Source organism: Capricornis sumatraensis, chromosome 3 (genome assembly GCF_032405125.1).
Source record: "Capricornis sumatraensis isolate serow.1 chromosome 3, serow.2, whole genome shotgun sequence".
Classification (NCBI taxonomy): Eukaryota; Metazoa; Chordata; class Mammalia; order Artiodactyla; family Bovidae; genus Capricornis; species Capricornis sumatraensis.
The window spans coordinates 14945173-14968865 of record NC_091071.1 but is presented as its reverse complement, the minus strand read 5'-3'; the positions used below and the strand labels follow the sequence as shown (position 1 = coordinate 14968865).

The following is a 23693-nucleotide window of genomic DNA, read 5'->3' as shown; positions in this document are numbered from 1 at the left end:
TTGGTGGCTTTAATTTATGACCCAGGGAGGACGCAGGAGTCCCTGATGGGGAGTGGCAAGGGGTGCATCTTTAGAATCAGCATCCTTCTGCCTAGTGGCCCTGCCTCAGTTCCTGTCCCTTACATACACAGTCTAGCGTGCACAGGCAGCCAGAGTCTTCTCCCTAAGGTGCCATGTAATGCTCAGTCCCCTAGTCAGGAACTTCCCATGGCTTCCATCACACCACATAAGTTCCCAGGTCTTTCCTGGCTGTTACGGATCTCACCAATCCTTCCTTTTGGAGCCTTACTTCCCAAAAGAAGCTCACCTTGCATCTCCCGTTGGTTTTTGGCCCCATCCTGCATAGCTCTGTTCCACCCCCAGCTTGGTTTTCGTACTTTTCCCACTAAATTCTAGGACTGGAAGTTGAATTAAGGGTTTGAGGCCCCACCTTCCCCAGGGCTGAATTCCACCTACAGTTTTCAGGGGATCTGCTTATCCCTGGATGAGGCTCTCACAACCTCCCTCCCAGATCATCTCTGGACAGTCTGAACAGTCTCCTTAATAAAAATAAGAGCTCACATGTACAGAGCGCCTGCTAAATAACAGACAATATCCTAAACTCTTTACATGTATTAACTCATTTGAACTTCACATGAGCACCGGGAGATAAGTTCTATCATTACCCTTCTTTCTCAGATAAGGGATTGAGGCCCAGAGAAACAATGTAGCTTTGTGGTTAAGTGCAGTCTCTGAAGTCAAACTGCCTTGCTTTGAATCTTCGCTTGCTCGCTTCCTAGCTGTACATTGACCCTGAGCAATGTACTTCCTGCTCCAGGACCTCAATTTTTCTCATCTGAAAAAAGGGAGGTAATAACAGGACTTACTTCACAGGGCTGGGCAGGGCTCAATGAGATAATAATTACTACCCTCAATTACTGAATTTTATCAGAGCCAGACACTTTGCTGCATGTGCTATCTTATTCTCTCATAGCTTTCTGAGATCAGGATTGTTTATTCTCATTTTACAGACAAATAAACTGAGGTTCTAGACTTCCCTGTGGTCCAGTGGTTAAGAATCCACCTGCCAATGCAGGAGACATGGGTTTGATCCCCAACCTGGGAGGATCCCACATGCTCAGATCAACTAAGCCTGTGCGCCACAGCTATTGAGCTTGTGCCCCACAACAAGAGAAGCCACCTCAATGAGAAGCCCGAGCACCGCAACTAGAGAGTAGCCCCCAGTTGCCGCAACTGGAGAAAGCCAGTGCACAGCAACAAAGACCCAGCACAGCCAAAAATAATAAATAAATAAATAAATTAAAAACAAAACTGAGGTTCCAAGAAGGTTAGTGATTAACTCATGATCACATAGCTAATAACTCATGCAGGGCATGACAGAAGATGAGATGGGGGGATGGCATCACCAACTCAATGGACATGAGTTTGAGTAAACTCCAGGAGTCGGTGATGGACAGGGAGGCCTGGCGGGCTGCAGTCCATGGGGTCACAAAGAGTCGGACACAACTGAGCGGCTGTACTGAACTGAACTGGGCTGGGCTCTTTCTCTACAGTTCTTCATTTACTTAAGGTTTATTAACCAAACCATGAGACCTTCCAGGGCTCCCAAGACAAAGACCATGGCCAGAAAGGCCCTGAACTACCTAACTCCTGCTTATCCCATCTCCCACTCCCCTCTCCTTGGCTCACTTGGCTCCACCTACACAGGTTCCCCCTTTTCCACTCTCAAAAGCCTAAATTCCTTCCAATCTCAGGGACTTCACACTAACCGTGTCCACTGCTAAAAACACTATTCCCCAAGGATCTGTGTGTAGCTATCTCGTTGATTCCATTTGGGTCTCAGCTCCCTGTCACCTCCTTAAAGAGGGTTTTCCTGACACTGAAAAAAAAAAAATTTTTTTTTTAAGTTTACTTGGCTGCACCAGGTGTTATATGTGACATGCAGGATCTTTAGTTGTGGCATTCGGACTCTTAGCTGCAGCATGTGGAATCTAGTTCCCCAACCAGGGATCGAACCCGGATCCCCTGCAATGGGAGGACAGTCTTAGCCACTAAACCACCAAGGAAGTCCCTGACCACCTTTCTTAGTTCTATCTGCATCCCTGCTAATCACTCTTTGTTCCCCTCCTCTTTAATCTCCTTCTGTTGTTCATCTGGATAACATTTCTTGCAAATTTACCAAGGGCCAGGTATCATTCTAAGCATTTTATGTGTACTACTCAAGCTAAGCTTCACGACTGCCTAGGAGTTTGTTATGAATGAACATGTGCAGGCATGGAAGAAAGGGTCATGTGAGAACTTAGAAGGTGGTCACATATATAATCCTAGAAAGGAGGTCTCACCAGGATCTGAATCAGCCAGCACCTTGATCTTGGACACCTAAACCTCCAGAACCATGAGAAATAAACTTCCATTGTGCCCCCAGTCTGCTATCATTTGTTTGTTTGTTTTGGTTACAGTCAGACTTGGTAGAGCCTGTTATATAACAGACTTATTATATACTGAACAGACTATGTTAAGTAGTGTTTTCCCCATTTTCCTCCATTTTCCAGACAAGGATACTGAGGCACACAAAAGGGAAGTAATGAGTCATGGTCACAGCCCATACTCAAAGCCAGGTGGTCTGCCTCCCAAACTTCTGCTCTGTCCCCTGATTATTGCTTTGCTAGCACTTACACATCTTATGGTTCAGTTGTTAATTCTCTGTCTCCAGAGCAAGCATTTAGGCTGGCACAGAGCTAGGTACCTTTATTTTGTACCCTCTAAAAATAGAACCATGCTTGGTGCCCCAAAACAAACTGAACAGATCAACCTCTGAGACAGTATCTGAACCCAGGTCTCTAGCTTCCACCTCTCCCATAACAGGAGTTTGTACTGAATTTCTCTGCCTTTCCAAGTTCACAAGGTTCAAATATCCCAGTGGATTCACTGCTTTGGTGTGGGAGCCTTATCTTTGTTTACTACTGGATTTAGGAGAGGGATGACTTCCTGCTGCCTGAACAGACTCTTATCGCCAGGGATCAAGAGATTTAATTCCGAGTTTAAGCTAAACCCTGCGGGCAGGGACAGTGAAGAGCCACTTTTTTAATGTTCTCAGACCTCAGTCTCCCAACGTCTAAACAAGTAGTTACCAAAAGGCCTCACAGGCCATGAGGGATCCGGTGAGATGGCAGATGGGGAACTGTGAACCACGCAGAGATGAGAGCTAATCGTCTCTTAGGCATCCAATCTGGTCAGTCCACAATGTAATCCCAACCCATTTTTCCGGCCTCACCTCTAGCGGCAGTGTGCCCCTCCCGACAGCGACCTCAGCTCCAGCTACAATTCTCAAACTTCCCCACCTAAATCCATCTTCATATGCAGTTCCCTCTGCTTTCTCCAGTGGTAAAACTCTTTCTGATTCTTCAAATAAATTGCTTCCCCAATGTCCTCAGGAAGACTTAACAGGCAGTAGAGGTAAGAGCGCCATGGCGCTCTGGGCCTCAGTTTCCTCATCAGTAAAATGGGGTCTCTAAGGCGTGTGGGAGTTTTAAGGGCGTTAGAGCCAAGAGCTACGGAAACCCTGTGCTTCTTGCTCCCTGCAACTATCTACGTGTCGGCGCCTCCGCCAGACAGACAACCCCACATGGCAGGGCCCTGGGCTCGCTCTTCTCAGGAAATGCCCTGGGAAAACGTGGCCTCAGAGAACACAGCAAAAAGGTGAACGAAGAATGACAGAATGAACAAATGAATGGACCGAAGGCCAGACCCTGGACAAAGGCCTGCAAGATGGCGTTCTCTAGGACCGCGGGAGGGGCGGCCAGGCCCTCGACCGGGGCGGGGGGGCCGCCGGCACCAGGGACCGTGCTAGGCGGGCAGCGCGCCTGGGACAAAAGCCCGCAACATGGCGGGCTCTAGGACCCTCGGGTCCGCACGGCACTACGCGGGCAGCCGTGCCGCCTAAGCCCAGGCGTCAGCCGCTGCCGCCCCGCCGGGACAGCCGGCGGGTTCTAGGACCCACTGGGCCTGGAGCCCGCCCGCGCCCGCCCGGGGCCGTACTCCTCCCGCCCCGCCCGCAGCGCTCGCGCCAGGCCAACCCCATCCGCCCTAGGCACCCAAAGGGAAACTGAGGCCTGCGGGATTGCGTCTGCACTGGGGCTGCCCAGGGATCTCTGCATCTTCCCGCCGGCGTTTCCTACCTGAAGAGAGTTGGGCTGGCTCCGTGGCGTCAGCTGCAGCTCCTCTCACCGACAGAGCCCGGGCCTTTGCCAGCGAGGGGCAGGCGCTAGGACCCAGCGGGGGGGGGTGGGGGTGGGGGAGGGAAGAAGGGGAGGGACAGGAGGCGGGGCCGGCGAGCGGAAGTGGGAGAGAGCTTTCCCGGCAAGGGAGAAAGACAAAGTTCACCGGAGCAGCCCCAAGAGAAGGTGGCGGAGAAACACCTTGCAAGGGGTCTCTCTGGGTGCTAATGACAAGGAACACGGGAATAGGTTTACGGGATGCACCGACTATTGCTGGCGTGGCGCTAGATCACCGTGAACTGGAAGGTGGGAGGACAGAAAGGCCATGCCCAAGATTTGTAATACCTAAATCCGCTTATATTCCACATTTCCCTTAATAGAAAGCACTAAGTGACGCTCCCTCCATCTGGCTTGAGAAATTTTTCAAGGAGCCCCACGATAAGTGTCGCCCAAGTACTGAGGTCAGGGCTGCAGAACGCTTTTTCTCTCCTGCGCTCAGTCAATATGCACCGGAACGATTTTAGCGGATCTTCCCGGAAGTGTGGCTAAGGTTAGTGCAGAATGAGCTCTTTGACCTACGTGGGCGGGGTCGGAGTCGCGCGTTAGTTGCTTCTCTCCTAGCACCGGAAATGTGTCTGTATAACCGCTGCTTGGAGGCGGGACAGAAGCATTTTTAAGGCGGAAGTTTCGCGGGGAAGCTTTTGAGGATAGGACACTTCCTGTTTCCTAGTAACAATAGGAAGTGTCCGCGGAGCTGGGCGATAGACGGCTGGTTAGTGCCAGCTGCGCCCTTTTCCCTCTACCTCCTTTCTTTTCCCCCTCTCCTTTCCCTCTTTCCCTCCTCTTCCACTTCCTTGAGCCCTTGCAGAGTGTGCGTGTGTGGGAGCGCGAGAGCCCCCGCACAACCACCCTTTGGGGCGCGCGGCTGCAGTTAGGGTGAGGGTCCCATTGCGCAGGCGCACTCCCGTTCGCGGTCCCCAACGGACTCACCCGCGGCGGGAACGAGAAGGGGCCACCGGTGTGAGGTAGGGGTCCTAAGAGAAAACTGGCTGAGGAGGTGAATGAAATGAGGACCTCTTAGGTAGTTGATTCGGAGAGGAGACTCTTGAGCCAAGGGGCTTTGGGAGAAGTGAGAATTCTGGGAGCAGGTTCAGCAAGGAGGTTTAAAGTCGGAGATAGGAGTTGTATTGGGGCCCCCGGAGGTTGGAAGAGTCCGAGTCAGAGAAGGCCAAGGTGATGTAGGAGGCATGGGGGCCTGCTATGGAGTAAGGGCTTTGGAAAGAAGATTGAGTGAATGGGCTTCCTCGTGTGTCAACTGGAATAATAGAGGCATTGCAATGAGTTGGGAGAATTAGGTGACACAGTGAATTTATTTAGCACAGGGCCTAGCACTTGGTAATGCTTAGGTAGCACGGGTAGCTGTTGTTATCAACATTAAAAGAGAAGGTAGAAGGAAAAACGAGAAGGGATGGAGAGAAAAAAGTGATGAATAATGGGAAAGGAAAAGGTAGGGGGCGAAGTACCAGAAAGGAGATGGAATTTCCAAGATGGAAGATGGTTTGGAACCCGGGGAACCCAAGAGAGTCCTTCAGAAAGGAGATTTTGTGACCCTGAAAGGAATAGGGCAGAAGGGGGAACAAATCAGCCCTTTTCTCTGTCGGAGGCTTCTAACCTCACTTCTCAGGTCCTAGGCTGTCTATTGAAGAAAGAGGCTGCTTTTTCAGTGCCTCTCTATGAGAGTTGCTCAGTTTTGTCCGACTTTGTGACTCCATGGACTGTAGCCAACCATACTTCTCTCCATGGGATTCTCCAGGCAGGAATACTGGAGTGGGTTGCCATTCCCTTTTCCAGGGATCTTACTGACCTAGGAATTGAACCTGGGTCTCCTGCATTGCAGGCAAATTCTTTATTGTCTGAGCCACCAGAGAAGCCCCTTTCAGTGCCTTTAAGCTACTTTATTTAGCTGAGGGATGAAAGATGGAGGATTGGACTTATCTTATTGAAGGTCCTAGGAGAGGTACAAGTTTCCTTTTAAGATGTCACGTAAGACATTTTTGTTTCAAAATTATAGAGAACAGAGGGTTAGGGACGGTAAGATTTTTGGGTCTTGGTCTGAAGGCAAGGTTTGTGATTAGAGATGGGATGCAATCCTTTAGATGTTAGTTTCCTTATATATACTTCTAGAGATGAGTTAGGCCTAGGAGAGCTTTCATATTTGGGGAACCTGTATTCAGAGACATTTTAAATGGTATTTCTGGAACAGGTCTAGTTTAGAGCAGGTCTCTGGGCATTGCTACTTGGGGGTAACTCTGTGACCTCTGGTGAACTTGTTGCTCATATAAAATCAAGAGGCAAAGTTAATTCAGGCCTTCCTTCTGACCACTGCCCCCTTTTCCTAGGCCTTGGACCCTCCATCAGAGGAAGATGCTGCTGCCATTTGCCTGCTCTTCCTGAACCTCCAGGTTTCTGCCACACTGCCCCATGGAGGACACGCCCACTTCACTCAGCTGCTCTGACTGTCAGCGCCACTTTCCTAGCCTCCCAGAACTGTCACGGCACCGAGAACTGCTCCATCCATCTTCCAGCCAGGGCATCGAGGCCGAGGCCGACAGCATCCCTCGGCCCTACCGCTGTCAGCTGTGTGGGCGGGGCTATCGTCACCCAGGGAGCTTGGTCAATCACCGCCGGACCCACGAGACTGGCCTTTTCCCCTGTACCACCTGTGGCAAGGACTTCACCAACCCCATGGCACTCAAGAGCCACATGAGGACTCATGCTCCTGAAGGCCGTCGGAGGCGCAGGCCTCCCCGCCCCAAGGAAGCCACTCCATGCCTCCAGGGGGAGACAGTGTCCACTGACTCCTGGGCCCAGAGGCTTGGCCCTGGGGAAGGCTGGGAAAACCAGAAAAAACATATTGAAGAGACATCTGGCTGTGAGTCTGGGCCAGACCCTAGGGCAACTGCGGGCACATGGGAAGGTCCACCCACCAGACAAAGAGAAGGCTGGGAAAGCCAGCCTGATCCTGAGGAGGGTGTAGAGGGCTGGGGTCCCACCACCAACTCTGCCAGAGACACTCCACTCCCCACCCCAGCCAGCAGTCTCCTTAGCAATTTGGAACAATATCTGGCTGAATCAGTAGTGAATTTTACCGGGGGCCAGGAGCCCACCCAGTCCCCTCCTGCTGAGGAGGAGCGGCGGTACAAATGCAGTCAATGTGGCAAGACCTACAAGCATGCTGGGAGCCTCACCAACCACCGCCAGAGCCACACTCTGGGTGTCTACCCTTGTGCCATCTGCTTCAAGGAGTTCTCTAATCTCATGGCTCTGAAGAATCACTCCAGACTCCATGCCCAGTATCGGCCTTACCAGTGTCCCCACTGCCCCCGTGCCTTCCGGCTCCCCCGAGAGCTGCTGGAACACCAGCAGTCCCACGAGGGTGAAAATCAGGAGCAGCCGTGGGAAGAGAAAGGGATGCCCACCACCAATGGGCACACAGATGAGAGCAGCCAGGACCAGCTCCCTGGGACCCACATACTGAATGGCTCAGGGGAGCTGAGCACGTCTGGGGAGCTGGAAGACATTGGCCTGGAGGAATACCGGCCTTTCCGCTGTGGGGACTGTGGCCGTACTTACCGCCATGCTGGGAGCCTCATCAACCATCGCAAGAGCCACCAGACAGGTGTCTACCCCTGCTCCATCTGTTCGAAGCAGCTGTTCAATGCAGCTGCCCTCAAAAACCATGTGCGGGCCCACCACAGGCCCCGGCCAGGAGCTGGAGAGGATGGGCAGCCGTCAGTGCTGCCAGCTCCCCTGCCTCTGGCGGAGTCCACTCGCAAAGAAACAGAGGCCCCCTCCAGCACCTTAGACCACCGCCCGTATAAGTGCAATGAGTGCGGCCGGGCTTACCGGCACCGGGGGAGCCTGGTGAACCACCGCCACAGCCATCGGACAGGAGAGTATCAGTGCTCTCTCTGTCCCCGCAAGTACCCCAACCTCATGGCCCTGCGCAACCATGTGCGGGTACACTGCAAGGCTGCTCGCCGCAGCACAGGCCCAGAGCCTGAGGGGCCCCCTGGCCTCCTCAAGGTGGAGCTCCCACCTGACCCAGCGGGGCCAGAGACGACTCTACTTTCAGATCAGGGGCCTGGGTGCAAACATGAAGAGGGGGCCCCTGCTGTCCCCCCAGCCACAGATCGGACCATGCCACAGATATGTAGTGTGTGTGGGATGCTCTTTGAAGACTCTCAGAGCCTTGAACATCACAGGCGGACCCACGGGGAAGGGGCACAGAGCAGGACCGAGGCCAGGGAGTCACCTCCTCGGGTGTTTGCTTGCCGAGACTGTGGCAAGAGCTATCGCCACTCAGGCAGCCTTATCAACCACCGGCAGACCCACCAAACGGGAGACTTCAGTTGTGGGGCCTGTGCCAAGCATTTCCACACCATGGCTGCCATGAAGAACCATTTGCGTCGCCACAGTCGACGGCGGAGCAGGCGGCACCGGAGGCGGGCTGGCAGTGCCGGCGGCGGGGGAGAAGCCAAACCCCCATCAGACGGGAACTGGGCCCCGGAGCCAGTGGACAGTGAGGGCCTGGGCTGTCCCCGAGACTCTTCCAGGGCAAGTCTGAGTGGAGCCGAAGGCAGCATGGAAAGCAGTGGGGGCTGTTTGCAGCTTGCAGCTGAAAGGGACAACTGTGGGATTGAGAGGAATGAGGCCTGTTTCCAGGGTGATAAAGAGAGCCAAGGCGCCGAGGAAGGACTGGAAAGGATGGAGGCCTGTTTCCTTGACAACGTGGACATCCCAGGTGCTGAGGAAAGCAATGGGACTCGCTTCTGCGATGGCCTCCCTGGGGTGGAGGAAGACCAGAAACCAGCCCCTGGCCAGCCCAGCTCCCCTTCCCGCTCTGCCAGCTCTGCCTGGTCGGCTGAAGTCTCCCACACGTGTTCTGACTGTGGACATTCTTTCCCCCATGCCACTGGCCTGCTGAGCCACCGGCCCTGCCACCCACCGGGCATCTATCAGTGCTCCCTCTGCCCAAAGGAATTTGACTCCCTGCCTGCCCTGCGCAGCCACTTCCAGAACCACAGGCCCGGGGAGGCCGTCTCAACCCAGCCTTTCCTCTGTTGCCTCTGTGGCATGATCTTCCCTGGGCGGGCTGGCTACAGGCTTCACCGGCGCCAGGCTCATGACTCTGGCATGACTGAGGGCTCGGAAGAGGAGGGGGAGGAGGAAGGAGCTGCAGGGGCAATTTCCACCCACAGCCCCCCACTGCAGCTCTCAGAAGCCGAGCTGCTGAATCAGCTGCAGCGGGAGGTGGAAGCACTGGATGGCGCTGGGTATGGCCACATTTGTGGCTGCTGTGGTCAGACCTATGATGACCTGGGGAGCCTGGAGCGTCACCACCAAAGCCGGAATTCCGGGAACACCACTGATGAGGTTCCCAGTCTCATGCATCACCCAGCAGAGTCAGGTGACGCCACGGTGGTGGTGGCAGACGGTGTCTTTGAGGGCACGGTGACTTCTCTCCCTGCAGAGGGTGGGGATGCAAAGCCCGGTGAGGGTGTAGGTGCCACGCTTGCCGACAGCCTTTGCCGGCAGGGTGAGGAAAGCTCTCTGGAGACCCAGCCCCGCCCCTTCCGCTGCAACCAGTGCGGCAAGACCTATCGGCATGGGGGCAGCCTGGTGAACCACCGCAAGATCCACCAGACCGGGGACTTTGTCTGCCCAGTCTGCTCCCGCTGCTACCCCAACCTGGCTGCCTACCGCAATCACCTGCGAAACCACCCACGCTGCAAAGGCTCAGAGCCCCAGGTGGGGCCTGTCCCAGAGGCAAAAGGCAGCAGTGAAGCCCAAACTCTGGCAGAGGAGGGCCTTGAGCAGGCCGAAGTGGAGAGATTCCAGAAAGAACTTAAAGTGGAGCCCCTGGAGGAGGGGGCTAGAGTGAAAGAAGAGGCCTGGGAGGAGACGACTGTGAAGGGGGAGGAGACGACTGTGAAGGGCGAGGAGATGGAGCCAAGGCTGGAGACAGCGGAGAAGGGCTGCCAGACTGAAGCCAGCTCTGAGCGGCCCTTCAGCTGTGAGGTGTGCGGCCGCTCCTACAAGCATGCTGGCAGCCTCATCAATCACCGGCAGAGCCACCAGACCGGCCACTTTGGCTGCCAGGCCTGCTCCAAAGGCTTCTCCAACCTCATGTCCCTGAAGAACCACCGGCGCATCCACGCCGATCCCCGGCGTTTCCACTGTGCCGAGTGCGGGAAGGCCTTCCGCCTGCGGAAGCAGCTGGCCAGCCACCAGCGGGTCCACCTGGAGCGCAGTGGGGGTGGGGGCTCCCGCAAGCTGTCGCTGGAAGATCGGCCCTTTCGCTGCGGGCAGTGCGGGCGGACCTACCGCCACGCGGGCAGCCTCCTGAACCACCGGCGCAGCCATGAGACAGGCCAGTACAGCTGTCCCACCTGCCCCAAGACCTACTCCAACCGCATGGCCCTGAGGGACCACCAGAGGCTACACTCGGAGAGCCGGCGGCGGCGGGCCGGGCTGTCCCGGCGGGCAGCTGTGCGCTGTGCCCTCTGTGGTCGGGGCTTCCCTGGCCGAGGGTCCCTGGAACGGCACCTGCGAGAGCATGAGGAAGAGACCAGAGGTGGTCAGGGAGGCCCAGATGGCACAGAGGGTGGTCAGGGGAACCTGGCTGATGACCAGGGACTGGAGGACAGATTGGGTGGTACTGAGTCGGGACCTCAGCTGGAGGATGGAGCCACAAGGCCAGCAGAGCCAAGTCAGAGCCCCATCAGGGCAGCGGGTTTAGAAGCCACAGAGCCAGCATCCTGGGGCATGGGGGAAGCAGATGAGTGGCGAGGAGACCGGGGACCAGTGAATCATGATGGAGATTGGGTTCCTGGGGGTCATGTACTGACCAAGCCAGAAGATGAGTCCGGGGACAGTGTCCCCAGAAGTCCTTGTCCCCTTGGCAACACCCAGCCCAATGGACCTAGTCTGACTCCAGTGGACAGCTGGGACAGTGGAGACTGTGGCCCTCAGCCCCAGCCAGAGAGCCACTCCTTTTCCTGCAGCCATTGTGGCAAGATCTCCTGCCAGTCAGAAGGCCCCTCGAACCACCACAGCACCCACAAGACTGACCGTCACTATTGCCTGCTCTGCTCCAAAGAGTTCTTGAATCCTGAGGCCACTAAGAGCCACAGCCGCAACCACATAGCTGCCCAGACCTCCTGCCCTGACTGTGGCGAGGCCTTTGAGTCCCACTGTGAACTTGCCAGCCACCTGCAGACTCATGCCAGGGGCCTCAGTCAGGTGTCACCCCAGGTGGAGGCCAGAAGCCCCAAAGCAGGGGCTGAGGAGGAGGAGATGGAACTCCCTGGTCAAGGGAAAGCCCCAGCAGAACCTCCCAGGACCCCAGGTGAGAATGTGGGGAGAGCTAATGGAGGCCAGGGTGTTGAGTCCTTGGTGGCTGTGCATGAGGAGCGGCCCTTCCGCTGTGCCCAGTGTGGGCGTTCATATCGCCATGCCGGTAGCCTGTTGAACCACCAGAAGGCTCACACTACGGGACTCTACCCCTGCTCCCTCTGTCCCAAACTTCTTCCCAACCTGCTGTCCCTTAAGAACCATGGCAGGACCCACACAGACCCGAAGCGCCATCGCTGCAGCATCTGTGGCAAGGCCTTTCGGACAGCTGCCCGGCTGGAGGGCCATGGGCGGGTCCATGCGCCCCGGGAGGGGCCCTTCTCCTGCCCCCACTGTCCCCGCCATTTCCGCCGTCGAATCAGCTTCCTGCAGCACGAGCAGCAGCACCAGGAAGAGTGGACAGTGGCCAGCTCTGGTACGGGGGCACCAGCAGGCTTGGGCAGAGGGCTGAAGGGTCTTGGAGGAGGTGAGCACACAGTAGAGGGTAAACACTGGCCCCATGGTGGGCAGGAAGGCAAGGAGTGAGAGGATCATGGGGATTCCAGGAGGTGGCTCAGGCTGGGATAAGGAGAAAGCTAGGTCGAGGATGCTGCCTTTTGAGTGGCTGAGATCTGACCCCTTGAGTCAGGTATATAGGGAGCATCCAGGGTTGGTGCAGGGAGGGGATGGCAGGGTCGGAGCCAAGGCAACTGCTAGGGCTCCCCTGCTGTACCGGAGCCAAAGACGAATGGTCTTTCTGTTTGGGGGGGACTGGTAGCCATCTACCATCTGGCTATTATAGACACCTCTGGAAACCCTTCTGATCCAGCCAGTTAAGTAATGATTTCCAGAGAAAAAGATGATCTCAGTTCTGCTCTTAGAGTAGGCCAGGATCCCGGAAATGAGGAAGGGGCATAGGAGGCACCCCCAGACTGGACTGCTTTGTGGCTTCCATGCCAACTTGTTCGGGGAAACCAGGTCACTTGTTGGCACTCAGTGCCCTGTCCCTTTCCCCATATCTTGTCTCTGCTCCCCCTCCTCTTTTCTTGGAAAATGGACCCTTGGCCCTTGCCCACCCCTGTTGGTCCGCGTCTCCTCTTCCCTTTATTCATCCTTCTCTCTGTGCTGTGCATTTCCTTTTTGGGATCCAACTAAACCACCCTTTCCACCTGCACACCCCCCTCCCCGCCAGCACACCTTTAACTGGAGGACTGAGTCATAGATAATTGTTTCTTTGAAGCCAGGCCCAGCTGTGGCAACAACAGTCATTAGCCCCTATCTCCCGTCCTCTATCAGGGGAATCTTCATGGAAAGTCACCTCCGCCCAGACTTGTGGAGGAATGGGAGGGCCGGTTCTCTCTGCAAGTCGCAGACTCACTCTCCACCTCCTCTAGGGGCCTGTAGCTCTTATCCCAAGACCCCTTCCATCTAGTGCGTGGGTGTCCCTGAGAGAGTAGATGGTCCCCTTGACGGGGGATCATCAGGGCAGGTGGGGACAGCGGTGAGATTCCCCTGAGAGTGCTGACAAGATGGCTTTTAGGATAAAAGATTTCTTGTGACCCCAAGGGAATGAGCAAGGAGCTAATTAGCCAGGTCTGGGAAAATAATTGGGAATTCACATACAGGACTGTGGGGTATGGCCTGCAGGGTAGGGAGCTGGGTACATGCTGTGTGGGGTTTGCCCCCTCAGTCACCTCCTCTCTCTCTCCCCAGGAACCCCAAAGGCACCAGCGGCGGGCAGAGGGGACTTGTCATTGCCGCCTCCACCCACCCCCACGGCCCCACTCCTGGACCCTTCACCCCAGTGGCCTACAGACCTCAGCTTCTCCCTCTGAAGTTCCAGTCTCCAAAGATCAGAATATGGGGGGGTGGGGGGTCAGGGCGAGTTGCAGGGAAAGGCTTGATCTCCTTGTTTTGCTCAGGAGTAGTTTGGGCATCCCCAGCTCTTTTCTCCTCTCCTCCTTCAAAGAGGACCCAGATCTGGCTTCTTTCCCAAGGAGGGGGTGAAATGTTCCTTCTGTCCTGTCCTTGAGGGACCTCCGTTGCCTCAGCTTTTGTCAACAGGTTCTTTGCTATGACCAACCCCACCAAGAAACCCAGTGCCCGGCTTGGCCACGATGCTGGGCCACCCTTACCAGCCAGATTCCAACACCAGGGAGAGGCAGATTCAAAGAGCGCCCCCACAGGTGGAAATGTTGCCTGTGGACGGGGAGCCTTTTACTACAATTTGTAACTTATTTTCTAAAGTCTATTTTGTAACAATTTATTTAAGTTTAAAAAAACAGGAAAATTGCTCCCCCCAAAAAAAGAAATTTTCAAAGTACTTGGCTGGTGTCATTGAATCTGAAGGGATGAATAGGAAAAGCTCGGGACGCCTGCGTTGGACCGCAGAGCTGGGTAGGGGGCATCCACGGGCGACATCTCCCTGTCCTGCAGGGTGGAGCTTTCAGGGCAGGTTCCTTCCCAGAGCCCTTTGTGCTGTTGGACCTGCCTGGGAAAGGCGGGGGGCTGGATGGGAGAGAGGCAATTCCGTGGGAGTTGCCTTGCTGTGACTGCAGCGTCCCAGAGCCACCTGTCAACAGTTGGCTGGCTGGCCTGTCAGGGAGAGGAAGGAGGGTGGGGTTGGTCTCGAGCTCACAGCTTCCCTCCCTCCCTCAAAGGAAGAGGAAGGAGGTGCCCCTGAGCCCCTATGACAGATTTGAAAAGTGAAGGCTGCACAGGTTAAGAGGTGTGCTCCTAACCAGTCAATGACAAGAGCCAGTACTTGAATCCCCATGACTCCGTCCACAGCTGGAGGTGGCTGGGGACAGATGGCCTCAGGCCAGCTGACAAGGGGTCTGCGGAGGCAGGTGTTGGCAGGAGGCCCCAGGGCCACGTACTCATGTTAGCTGCGCAGCTTCCGGGCTCGGGCTCGGGCTCGGGCTCGGGCTCGGGCTCGGGCTCCTCAGCGAAGTAGACCTGCCAGTCCAAACTGCTGACCCAGTTCTCATAGGTGGGGAGCGCCACAAAGACGGCAGGTCTTGCGGGGCCTTGGCAGGCATCTCCGAAGCTGTGCAGCCCAGCCAGGAACCATGTGCCCCTCACTTCGTGCACCAGCGGTGCCCCCGACAGGCCCTGAAAGGGGTCAGGTCAGGGGACACTGGATTTTGACTTCCTCTTTTCCCTAGGCAGCTGCATGGGGCAGGAGGGGCTGGGGCTGGGGGTCTGGCTCTTTGGGAGCCAGTTGGCAGAAAGCCTGAGTTACAGGTGAGAGGTCAGGCTGTGAGTGGGAGGGCGAGGGGTCTGTGGGGTGACGTTAGGGGGAATGGGTCTCACCTCACAGCTGGGCGGTTCGCCCACAACACTGGTACACACCATCCCCGGCAGAATGCTGTTGCTCCCGAGGGCTGTGTGCAGGCGGCTACAGGCCCTGGGCCCCAGGAGGGTCACAGGCACTGTCTGAGGGGAGCCGGTGTCTGCAGGGTGAGGGAGAAGACCCAGCTGGTACCTCAGCCTCCAGGCTGCATGCCCAGCTCTGGGAGCCCTCTCCTGTCCACACACCTGCTCCTTGGCGGGCCAGCCCTAGGACCCAGCCGCGTTCCCCATCAGGCAGGCGGTGGTCCGAGTAGGGCAGGCAGAGGGGCCGCAGGCTGGGGCCCAGGGTTACAGGCTGGGCCAACAGCAGGAGGGCCACGTCATAGCCTCCCTCCGGGTGGGTATATGCCCCATGCAGGATGACTTGCTTCAGGCCCGACTCCTCTGGTCCGACCCCCAGGCCTACCGTCCATTCCTCTGGGGTCTGGCGCCTGTGCAAGGACAGCACTGACAGCACTGGGTAGCAGAGCCACCATCAGAAGTTGGGGCACAAGGGTGAGGGAATCAGGGCTCACCCAATGAAGCAATGGGCAGCAGTCAGCACCACCTCCTCTGACACCAGGGCTCCGCCGCAAGCCAGCTTCCCTTGGTGCTTCAGCCTGGCGTCCCAGGGCCATGGGGAGGGAGCTCCTGCCTGAGGGCCTTCTCTCCTCAGAGATCCACAGGCTGAAACAGATGCATTACATCATCTGCCCTCTCTAAATGCTCACTGCATGCCAGGCCCTGCGCTAAGAGTTTCCCGTGTGCTATCGAATATCCTCACATTATCCTTTTAAGCTGAATCTTTGTTATTTTCGTTACTGAAGTAACCAACATTCCAGAAGTTCAGTGACTTTCTAGCTCAGTAACCACAGGCAAGTAGCCAACTTGGGATGCAAAACGCAGGGCCTAAGCTTTTAACCCTGATGGTCCAGCATCATGGGAGTGGCCCGCTCATCATTCCTCTACCCCGCCTGTCTGCACCCCTCTGGGCTTGGAATGGCCCCAGAACTCCTGGCTCACTGATGCTTCTCTTACCATCAAGATAGGCCTTCCGTCCCAGGAATTATTTTGCATGCCATTTGCATGTTAGTCACTTAATGCCAGAATTTACGCCCCACTGAGTGGGAACCCTGCCCTCTCCAATCTTGTGGAGTCCCTGCTTGGAAATTTGCATCTTACCCCCCCAGACCTTCAGCCAGGTACCAAATTCCTCTTCTTACCTGAATCCAAATGCATGAAGTTCTGAAATGTCTATCTCTCAGCCATAAATGGAGCTATTCCCATCCTGGTCTGAAAGGGTCCTTTAAATCCCCGTTAGCCCGTGGCAGTGTGTGGATGCCTCATTAATCAGTTTTCTATTCTGAACTGAAATTTATTCCGCTGTGGCTCCCACCTGCTGCCCAGAAGTCCTCATGCAGCCCAGGGGGAGGTTCCCCCACATCCCACTCCTGACACCCACTGCTCATACCTACACAGCTGTCCTCATCACTGATCTCCGGGGTCTCTGGGTTCTGGGTTAGGAAGGCTGCCCCCTGAGCTCGAGCCTGCAGCCAGGAGCTGTGAGCAGCCATATTGGTCAGCAGCACAGGAGTATCTTCCCGGGCACAGCTTGATGCAAAACTGATGATCCCAGCTTGAACCCAGTGTCCATCGGGTTCGCGGCACAGCACGGGACCCCCGGAATCTCCCTGGAGCGGGCAGTGTTGTCAGAGACAGACATCTGAGCCCCAGCCCTCGGTGGACACCCTCCATGGGCCGCCCTTCCATCCATCCCTGTGGATTGAGTGTCCAGCCTATGGCAGGCCCTCTTCCCTTCTGTTCCCTTCCCCTGTCCTCCTCCTCAGACCTGACAGGGCCCCTGCATCCCAGGCTGGGGACCCCCACACAGCATCCCAGGCCGGGCGGGACTGGCCAGTGACCGCTGGTGCAGGCGGTTGTAGAGACAGTTACACGTGGGGCGGCTGATTAGACGCAGGCGCAGATTCCGTAGGGTCCTGGGAGCTGGCAAAAAGAGGGGGTTGGGGCCGAAGTCTGGGCCCAGAGGAGCAAGGGAGCCCGGGAATGGGAACAGTTAGCAGCTGAGGTTGTGTGACCTTGGGCAAGCCAAGTACCTCTCTGGGCTTCAGGCTAGCACTTACCATCATTGGTGTCCTGATCCCAGCCAGTGGCCCAGCAGGAAGTCCCAAAGGGGAAGCGATGGGCAGGTCGGGGCAAGCAGAGGGGTGTGTGGGCTATGGGGTGGGCGAGTCGGAGCAGGGCCAGGTCTGAGCCCTGGCTGTAGTGGTTGTAGGCCCTGGGCAGCTGCAGAGCCGTTACCCCCACCTCCTCAGCCCCTGGGCTCAGACCTTCATGCTGCAGAGAACCCAGGACAACTGACCAGGAGTTCAATTCTGTCATTGCCTCCCTGGAAGGGGGAGAGGGGACAAGACCCAAACATTGAGTGCCAACAGAGACATTGACACCATAGGAGATAGCACAAGGAGGTGACAGATGGACAAAACTGTGGTTTTGAACAAGGGCCATCCTTTTCCCAACCTCAGCTGTCACACTTGTAAGACTTCTACCATGAAAGTTTGACATTAACTTGATAGTGTGTTCCTGGCATGTGGCACATTTTAAATAAATGGTAGGTTGTTATTCTAGGGGCAGGGCTCAGTCTTGCAGGGCTTGGGGACAAATCACCCAGCCCAAAGCCAGAAATCTTTTGACTGCAGCCATGACTCACTTTTCAAAGCAGTGGGCCGCAGTGAGGACCCAGCTGTCCGCCACCAGGGACCCGCTGCAGATGTGGATGCCCTGCCTCCTCACGCTGGCCTGCCACGGCCACTCGCCAGGCACTGTGTTGCCCTCCTGAGGCTCAGGGGGACCAGGGCCTCGCTGCCCACATGCTGTGGAGAGGCAGGAATCAGGCTGATAGCAGGGCCCTGGCCTGCCCTCACCCCCAGCACGACCCAGACCCAAGTAAGGCCCAGGCCCCACAACTTACCACGCTGAGCTTGAAGACCTGGGAAGAGAGAGACACAGGTGAGCCTTGGGGGAGGGGACCTGCCCAGCCCAGCCTTGGTGGAGGGGACAGGTTTGCGGGGGACTGGCCTGGGTCCTTGCTATGACTGTCTGTGGCTACCTCACCGGCCCCTCCCAGAATGAAAATATTTATATGAGGTCAAGAAACAGCTTTTATTGGAAGCTATTCAGAGTGTACACTCAGTCATTAATTCTCTTCTCTCAGCTGTGCTCAGCACTCCTGGGCATTGAGTGGCAGGACCTGGGGTTCAGCTTGGGACCAGGCCAACCCTCCTCCAGGCTTCAGAACCCCCAACTCCTGCCCCCACTGCTGAGTCAGGGAGCAGCCTGTGCCTGTGGAGAGCATTAGCTTAATTGTGCCCTGGGCTGTGGAGGCCTAAGAGGAAGGATTAGAGGCCTGCGTCATGTCCAAGTTGGGGAGGGCATCAAGAGTTGAGACTCACTCCACCCCTCTTCTGACAACTTGGCCTCCCCCGTCTTTTTAGAAAGAGACTCTACCAAAGGTTTCCCTGCCCTGCGTCTTCCCCATCACAGGCACACCCATTGAACATGGGAGAGACAGGATGTATGTAAAGAAGGGGAGCCTGAGACCAAAGGGCCCTAGAACTTGCCTAAAGCCATTATGGAAGGAGAGAGGCCAATGAGGGCACAGGGTACACACACAGGCATAATGACAGTTCCTGCAGACACAGATTATAATCCAGTCCAAGGAAATCACACCCATTTGGACACAGGCGGCCACATACACGTCCCCCCACACACACACCTGGACACAGTTACCTTGCCACAGGCTGACTGTCACCCCCCCAGGCAGGCTCCCTCCCACACACCCAGCTTCAGGGGCTGCTCCGGCAGAGGACAGCCCCCAAACCATCACCGTAACCCCCCCACCCAAACCTGGGTGACTCACCCTCTGTGAGGACCACGGCTCCCAGGATGAACAGCTTCAGTCCCCAGCTCTGCTTCATGCTGCCCCAGGTCAATCTGCCGCCTGTGCTCTGGTTCTCAAGAGAAGCCACCTGGGTCTCCCTAGCTCCACCTCTGCCCCACCCCCAATTTGCTAGGAGTCAGGTGTCATTGCTTTTGCTGGGCTGGAAGGGGGCCAGCAGTTTCTAGCTCTGGGGCTGTGGCTGTGTGACCCTGGGCTATTCAGCACCTCTCGCTGGGCCTCAGCCGTGGCCTCGCTGCCTGGGTTCACATCCCAGATCCCCCTAACACGTGAATGACTTTGGACAATTAGCTCCTCATGCCTTGTCTGAAAAGCTCAGAGCTGTTGGATGTAAAAATGCCTTCACCGCAGCCTGGCAGAGTGAACTTGCTACCAGCAGGGAACCTGGTACAGGTGAAGAGCATGGTTGGCAGGCCTTTCCCACCTCTCTCCCAGGTCTGGGCCCAAGTGGGTTTCACATACCTTCTCCCATCTTGCTTCAGAGTCAGTATGTGCCGGTTTGGGTGTCAAGAGGTCAGACTCTCTGCTTCTTGCTGGCTGAAGCTAGCAAATCTCAATGCCTTTCTGCCACCTTCCTGGGAAACAGGGTTATGTGGGGTGCACCTCCCCCACCATTTTAATTTTTTGGCTGCATTGTGCAGCTGGTGGGATCTTACCTTCCCAACCAGGGATCGAAGCCTGGCCCATGGCAGTGAAGGTGTGGAGTCCTAACCACTGGACCACCAGGGAATTCCCTACAACATTCAAGGGGCTTGAGCATCCTTGGATTTTGGTTTGGGAAGTGGGATGGGTCTTGGAACTAATCTCCTATGGATACCAAGGGATGACTGTAATAATACCTACCTCATACAATTGCTATAGGGATTAAATGAGTAGACAGATGTCATGTTCTTAAACCGTGCTTTGTATGTAGATAAGTACTTAGTATACATTAGGAAAAACAAAACAAAAACACAGCCTGTGCCTGTCCTTCCAGGGCTATCAAGACTGGCTTCCAGTGGTAGATAAGGGAGCTGGAGGGGTTAAGGTTAGACTACAGGAAGAACTTCCAGGCACGTTTGCACATAACCAGAAAGTCAGCTCGCCCTTGCAAGCACATACCTGGCTACCCAAGAAGATGAGGCCTGGCTTCTGTGGGTAGCAGGCACAAGCTGCCAGCCTGTTTCCTGGGGGTGGGGGCTGATGGCGCCCCAGGTTTTGCTGACGCCACATACTGGAGAAGGGACTAATCACCCTTCCCAGGCAGGCCCTCCACTCTCCCTCTGACTCATATCTTCCAGTCCCAGAGGAGGAAAGATCAGGGGAAGCCCAATACTAAGGTCCCTGGCAGACAGATGGCTCAGATTTGGCCAATTTAAATAAGAAATTTTATTGCTTCAAACCTTCCCTCCTGGAGCAACAGCAGGAGCTTTGGAAATCAGCCTTTGGGGACAGAAACAGAGGCACTAAGGTAGAGCAAACAGTGTGGCATGTTTGGTTCATTGTCCTGTGTGGGAGTATGGCAGGGGCAACTTGCAGACTCTTCCAAGGACCCAGACGTGGCCTTCTTGGGCAAAGGTCACTCTGGCTTGGGGTGAGGGCTCAGTGCCCCTTGACCTTGCCCTGGGGTCCCTGGACCTCTCGGAAACTGAGCACCGTCAGGCCCACATTGATGGCGTAAGTAGTGATGCAAACGATGCAGAAATCATAGAGCACGAAGAACAGGATCCAGGCCAGGTACACAGAACCAGCTAGAGACACCAAGGAACTCAACCTCAGTAGAACAGACACCCAGCGGCCCTGCAGGCAGCCTGTAAAGCAGAAAAGGGGCAGATGTAGGCTCTGGGAACTAGCCATTACTAGAACATGCCATGACTCCATGGTGCCACCCAGAGAGCAGGGGCTATTGGGGAAAGAGCCTCTAAAATGAGCAGCTCAGACAGGCCCCACCACGACCCTGGTTCTCCTACGTGTTCAACGATCCCTGGGACCAAAATAGTGAATTTTCCTGCTGAGCTCTATGTGAGATGAGAGACAGCAACCCTTGGGTTTCCCTCAGAAGGGAGTCTTTTCTAGAAAATCGGGCTCCTGGGAAGTCTCTAAGGGCCCTCTGGTTCTGACAGTAAAGACTCCTGTAAGTTCCCACCTCCTTGGTGCTCAGTGATGCGCAATTAGTTGGCCATCAGATGTCTGGGTCACCAAGACTGCAAGAGTTCCAGCTAGGCTGGCCAAGAGGGGAAGGGGGCTGTCACGAGAGGGTGAGCCCACTCACCTAACAACAACTGCAGTGTGTAGAAGATGCAACCAAATATGCTGTTGGATTGATTGAGGATGCTGTCTTTGCCCAGCACGTGTTCCACCAGTCCGAAGCCACGGCCCCACCTGGTGGAAGTGAAGTGAAGTCGCTCAGTCGTGTCCAACTCTGCTTCCCCATGGACTATAGCCCACCAGGCTCCTCGGTCCAAGGGATTTTCCAGGCATGAATACTGGAGTGAGTTGCCATTTCCTTCTCCGGGGGATCTTCCCGACCCAGGGATGGAAACCGGGTCTCCCAGATTGTAGGCAGACGCTTTACCATCTGAGCTACCAGGGAAGCCCACACTTGGTGGAGGGGAGGGCCTAAGTTAGGAGTGTCAACCCAGTGCCCTGAGCCCTATCCTGGGTTATTTCCAAGAAGCTGGCTGGGCTGTCCTTCCCCATCTCATCCTTCCCCCAACCTCTACATGAGTCCAAGGGTCAGTGACCTCCGAGCATAGCCTTTCTTTGGCCAAGGCAGGAGTCCATGTCACTGCCTGTCCTCCCCCATCCCCAGGTCAGGCCTGGCCATGGCTCTCCCATAGGCTCTTCTTTTCATCCTAGACTTTCAATAAATCCTAGGATGGTAAGGTGCGTATAACCCTTCATCTTATTTACCACAGACTGGGAAACCAGGACAGAATCTCTCTGCCTTGGACCCTTAAATCTCCAGCGCCCCCGCCACCCTCTCCCCTCTTCTGTCTCAGGTCATCCCACAAACCCTGTATCCTCAAGCAAAACCAGACCTGGCCACCTTGTCGCCAGGCACGCCCATCTTTAAGACCATAATCAGTTCCTACACTCGACCCTATCTCCCTGTGTCCTGCCCGGTCACTGTTATACCTTGTCTTCAGGATTCACATGCATTCCCTCGAATAACCCCAGTCCCCAGAACTATCTGTCCCCTTAGCCCCACACTCCTGTCTCGGACACACTCGTTTCTCCAGGCAACGCTCCCTTGAGCAGCCTGGTCCCGCGCGTCCGCTCCCCGGGAACCCCAACCCCCGATTGATCTGGCAGCCTGGCTGCCATGCACACCGGGACCCCATGCACCGCTCCCACGTGCAGCGGTCCCCCAAGCCCTCCACTCCCCGTGCACCTGGAGGAAAAGACGCGCGAACAGCTGATGGCGGTGCCCACGTCGCAGAGCGCGCGGTAATCCCGGTCCCGGGCGCGCGCCGCCTTCACGTGCAGCGCGTAGAGAGAGAGCATTAAGCCCGCGAGGCAGAGCGCGAGCCGCACCCACCCCGGATTCCGCCAGGTAGTGCCCATATCTTCGGGTCCTGCCCAAAGCCTCAGCCGGAAACGAACCGGCCACGGGGCAGGGGCGGGGCCGGATTTGACCACGCCCACTCCCGCCCCTCTGACTGAACGATTGGCCTACTGGTCTCGCCCCCCCTGATCTAATTGGTTGTTCCTATGATTTGGCATGCGTGCTGCCGCGGTAGGAAAACAGTTGAGGAATGCTGGGACTGGAAAACCAATTAAGGGACATGGGTATTTATGGATTGGACGGCCTGCCAGGCATGATGGGAATTGTAGTCCGGGCGGCTGCAGTGCCTCAAGGATAATGGAATCTCCGGAGTTTTACAAGTTATATTAATAGGGCTAACAATATATAGCGTTTACTCTAGTCCAAGCCCTGTTTTAACTTTGGAGAATCCTGGAACTAGAGACCAGCGGATCAGAGAATCCAGGGCATACTGCGATCTGATCAAGAACCAAGCGTTTTCCCTAAAATTATCTGACAGCATAGCCTCCAATCCGCCTAGTTTGCCCAGCCATTCCCTCCTGCTGCACCAGCGCCTCTTGCTGGCCGATATCTACGTCTCTCTCCTACATTTCCAGCTCCATCAGCTTCATATCCTGGACAGTATGCTAACCTCTGTTCTATTGTGGCGCCACCTGGCGAAACCTGAGCCCAGGTCAACCCAACAGTCCCTCCATTCGAAGCCTTCGATGGGTTAGCTGACCTCTCCCTTTCACACACCAGTATTTATTAACGAGCCATCTCACCCAGGATAGGCTTTTCCGGGTGGCGCAGTGGTAAACAATCTGCCTGCCGATGCAGGAGGTGCAAGAGACGCGGATTCCATTCCTGGGTCGGGAAGATCCTCTGAAATAGGAAATGGCAGCCTGTTCCAGTATTCTTACCTGGAAAATTCCATGGATAGAGGAGCCTAGCGGGTAACAGGTCACAAAGACTGGACACGACTGAGCGCACACACACACACACCTCACCTATACCTCCCCTTCCTTCCATTTGCATTGGAACTTCCCCCCTCATTTTAGAAGCTGCAATAAATATCCCTTTACAATCAAGTTTTTTTTTTCCCAGAAGATTTTACACTCTGTCTTTATTTACTTCCTTACATTTTCCTTGCTGCCCAACACAACATAAACTAGCTCCTGCCTCCAATACTCCCCTGATAACTGGTATCACCAGGAAGCTAAATTCAACGAATATTTTTCAGTTCTTATCATGCTTGACTTCCCAA

The 23693-nt window shown here is 55.6% G+C and overlaps 3 protein-coding genes across 7 annotated transcripts; 1 reads left to right on the top strand and 2 right to left on the bottom strand.

Moving 5' to 3' along the window:
• Positions 1-5187: 5187 nt before the first annotated feature.
• ZNF646 (zinc finger protein 646) lies at positions 5188-13762 on the top strand. The gene is made up of 3 exons (XM_068968723.1): positions 5188-5242; positions 6617-12048; positions 13326-13762. Exons 2-3 carry the CDS (start codon positions 6699-6701, stop codon positions 13445-13447), a joined length of 5472 nt encoding a protein of 1823 aa, XP_068824824.1. The 5' UTR covers positions 5188-5242; positions 6617-6698; the 3' UTR covers positions 13448-13762.
• A 162-nt stretch (positions 13763-13924) lies between these two features.
• On the bottom strand, positions 13925-20186 carry PRSS53 (serine protease 53). Of its 3 annotated transcripts, XM_068967057.1 has the most exons (11): positions 18883-20186; positions 17935-17952; positions 17674-17836; positions 17087-17352; positions 16795-16979; positions 16417-16636; positions 15482-15632; positions 15153-15397; positions 14928-15067; positions 14492-14726; positions 13925-14207 (listed from the first exon to the last, which is right to left on the bottom strand). In XM_068967057.1, exons 1-11 carry the CDS (start codon positions 18938-18940, stop codon positions 14188-14190), a joined length of 1701 nt encoding a protein of 566 aa, XP_068823158.1. In that variant the 5' UTR covers positions 18941-20186; the 3' UTR covers positions 13925-14187. The 3 variants fall into 3 exon arrangements, with proteins under 3 accessions (XP_068823158.1, XP_068823156.1, XP_068823157.1); XM_068967055.1 differs by lacking the exon at positions 13925-14207 and having other exon boundaries at positions 14222-14726; XM_068967056.1 differs by lacking the exon at positions 13925-14207 and having other exon boundaries at positions 14222-14726; positions 16795-16949.
• Positions 20187-20314: 128 nt separating this feature from the next.
• VKORC1 (vitamin K epoxide reductase complex subunit 1) lies at positions 20315-22494 on the bottom strand. Of its 3 annotated transcripts, none has more exons than XM_068967058.1 (3): positions 22295-22494; positions 21165-21282; positions 20318-20775 (listed from the first exon to the last, which is right to left on the bottom strand). In XM_068967058.1, exons 1-3 carry the CDS (start codon positions 22465-22467, stop codon positions 20503-20505), a joined length of 564 nt encoding a protein of 187 aa, XP_068823159.1. In that variant the 5' UTR covers positions 22468-22494; the 3' UTR covers positions 20318-20502. The 3 variants fall into 3 exon arrangements, with proteins under 3 accessions (XP_068823161.1, XP_068823159.1, XP_068823160.1); XM_068967059.1 differs by having other exon boundaries at positions 20340-20711; positions 21173-21282; XM_068967060.1 differs by lacking the exon at positions 21165-21282 and having other exon boundaries at positions 20315-20711.
• Positions 22495-23693: the final 1199 nt, after the last annotated feature.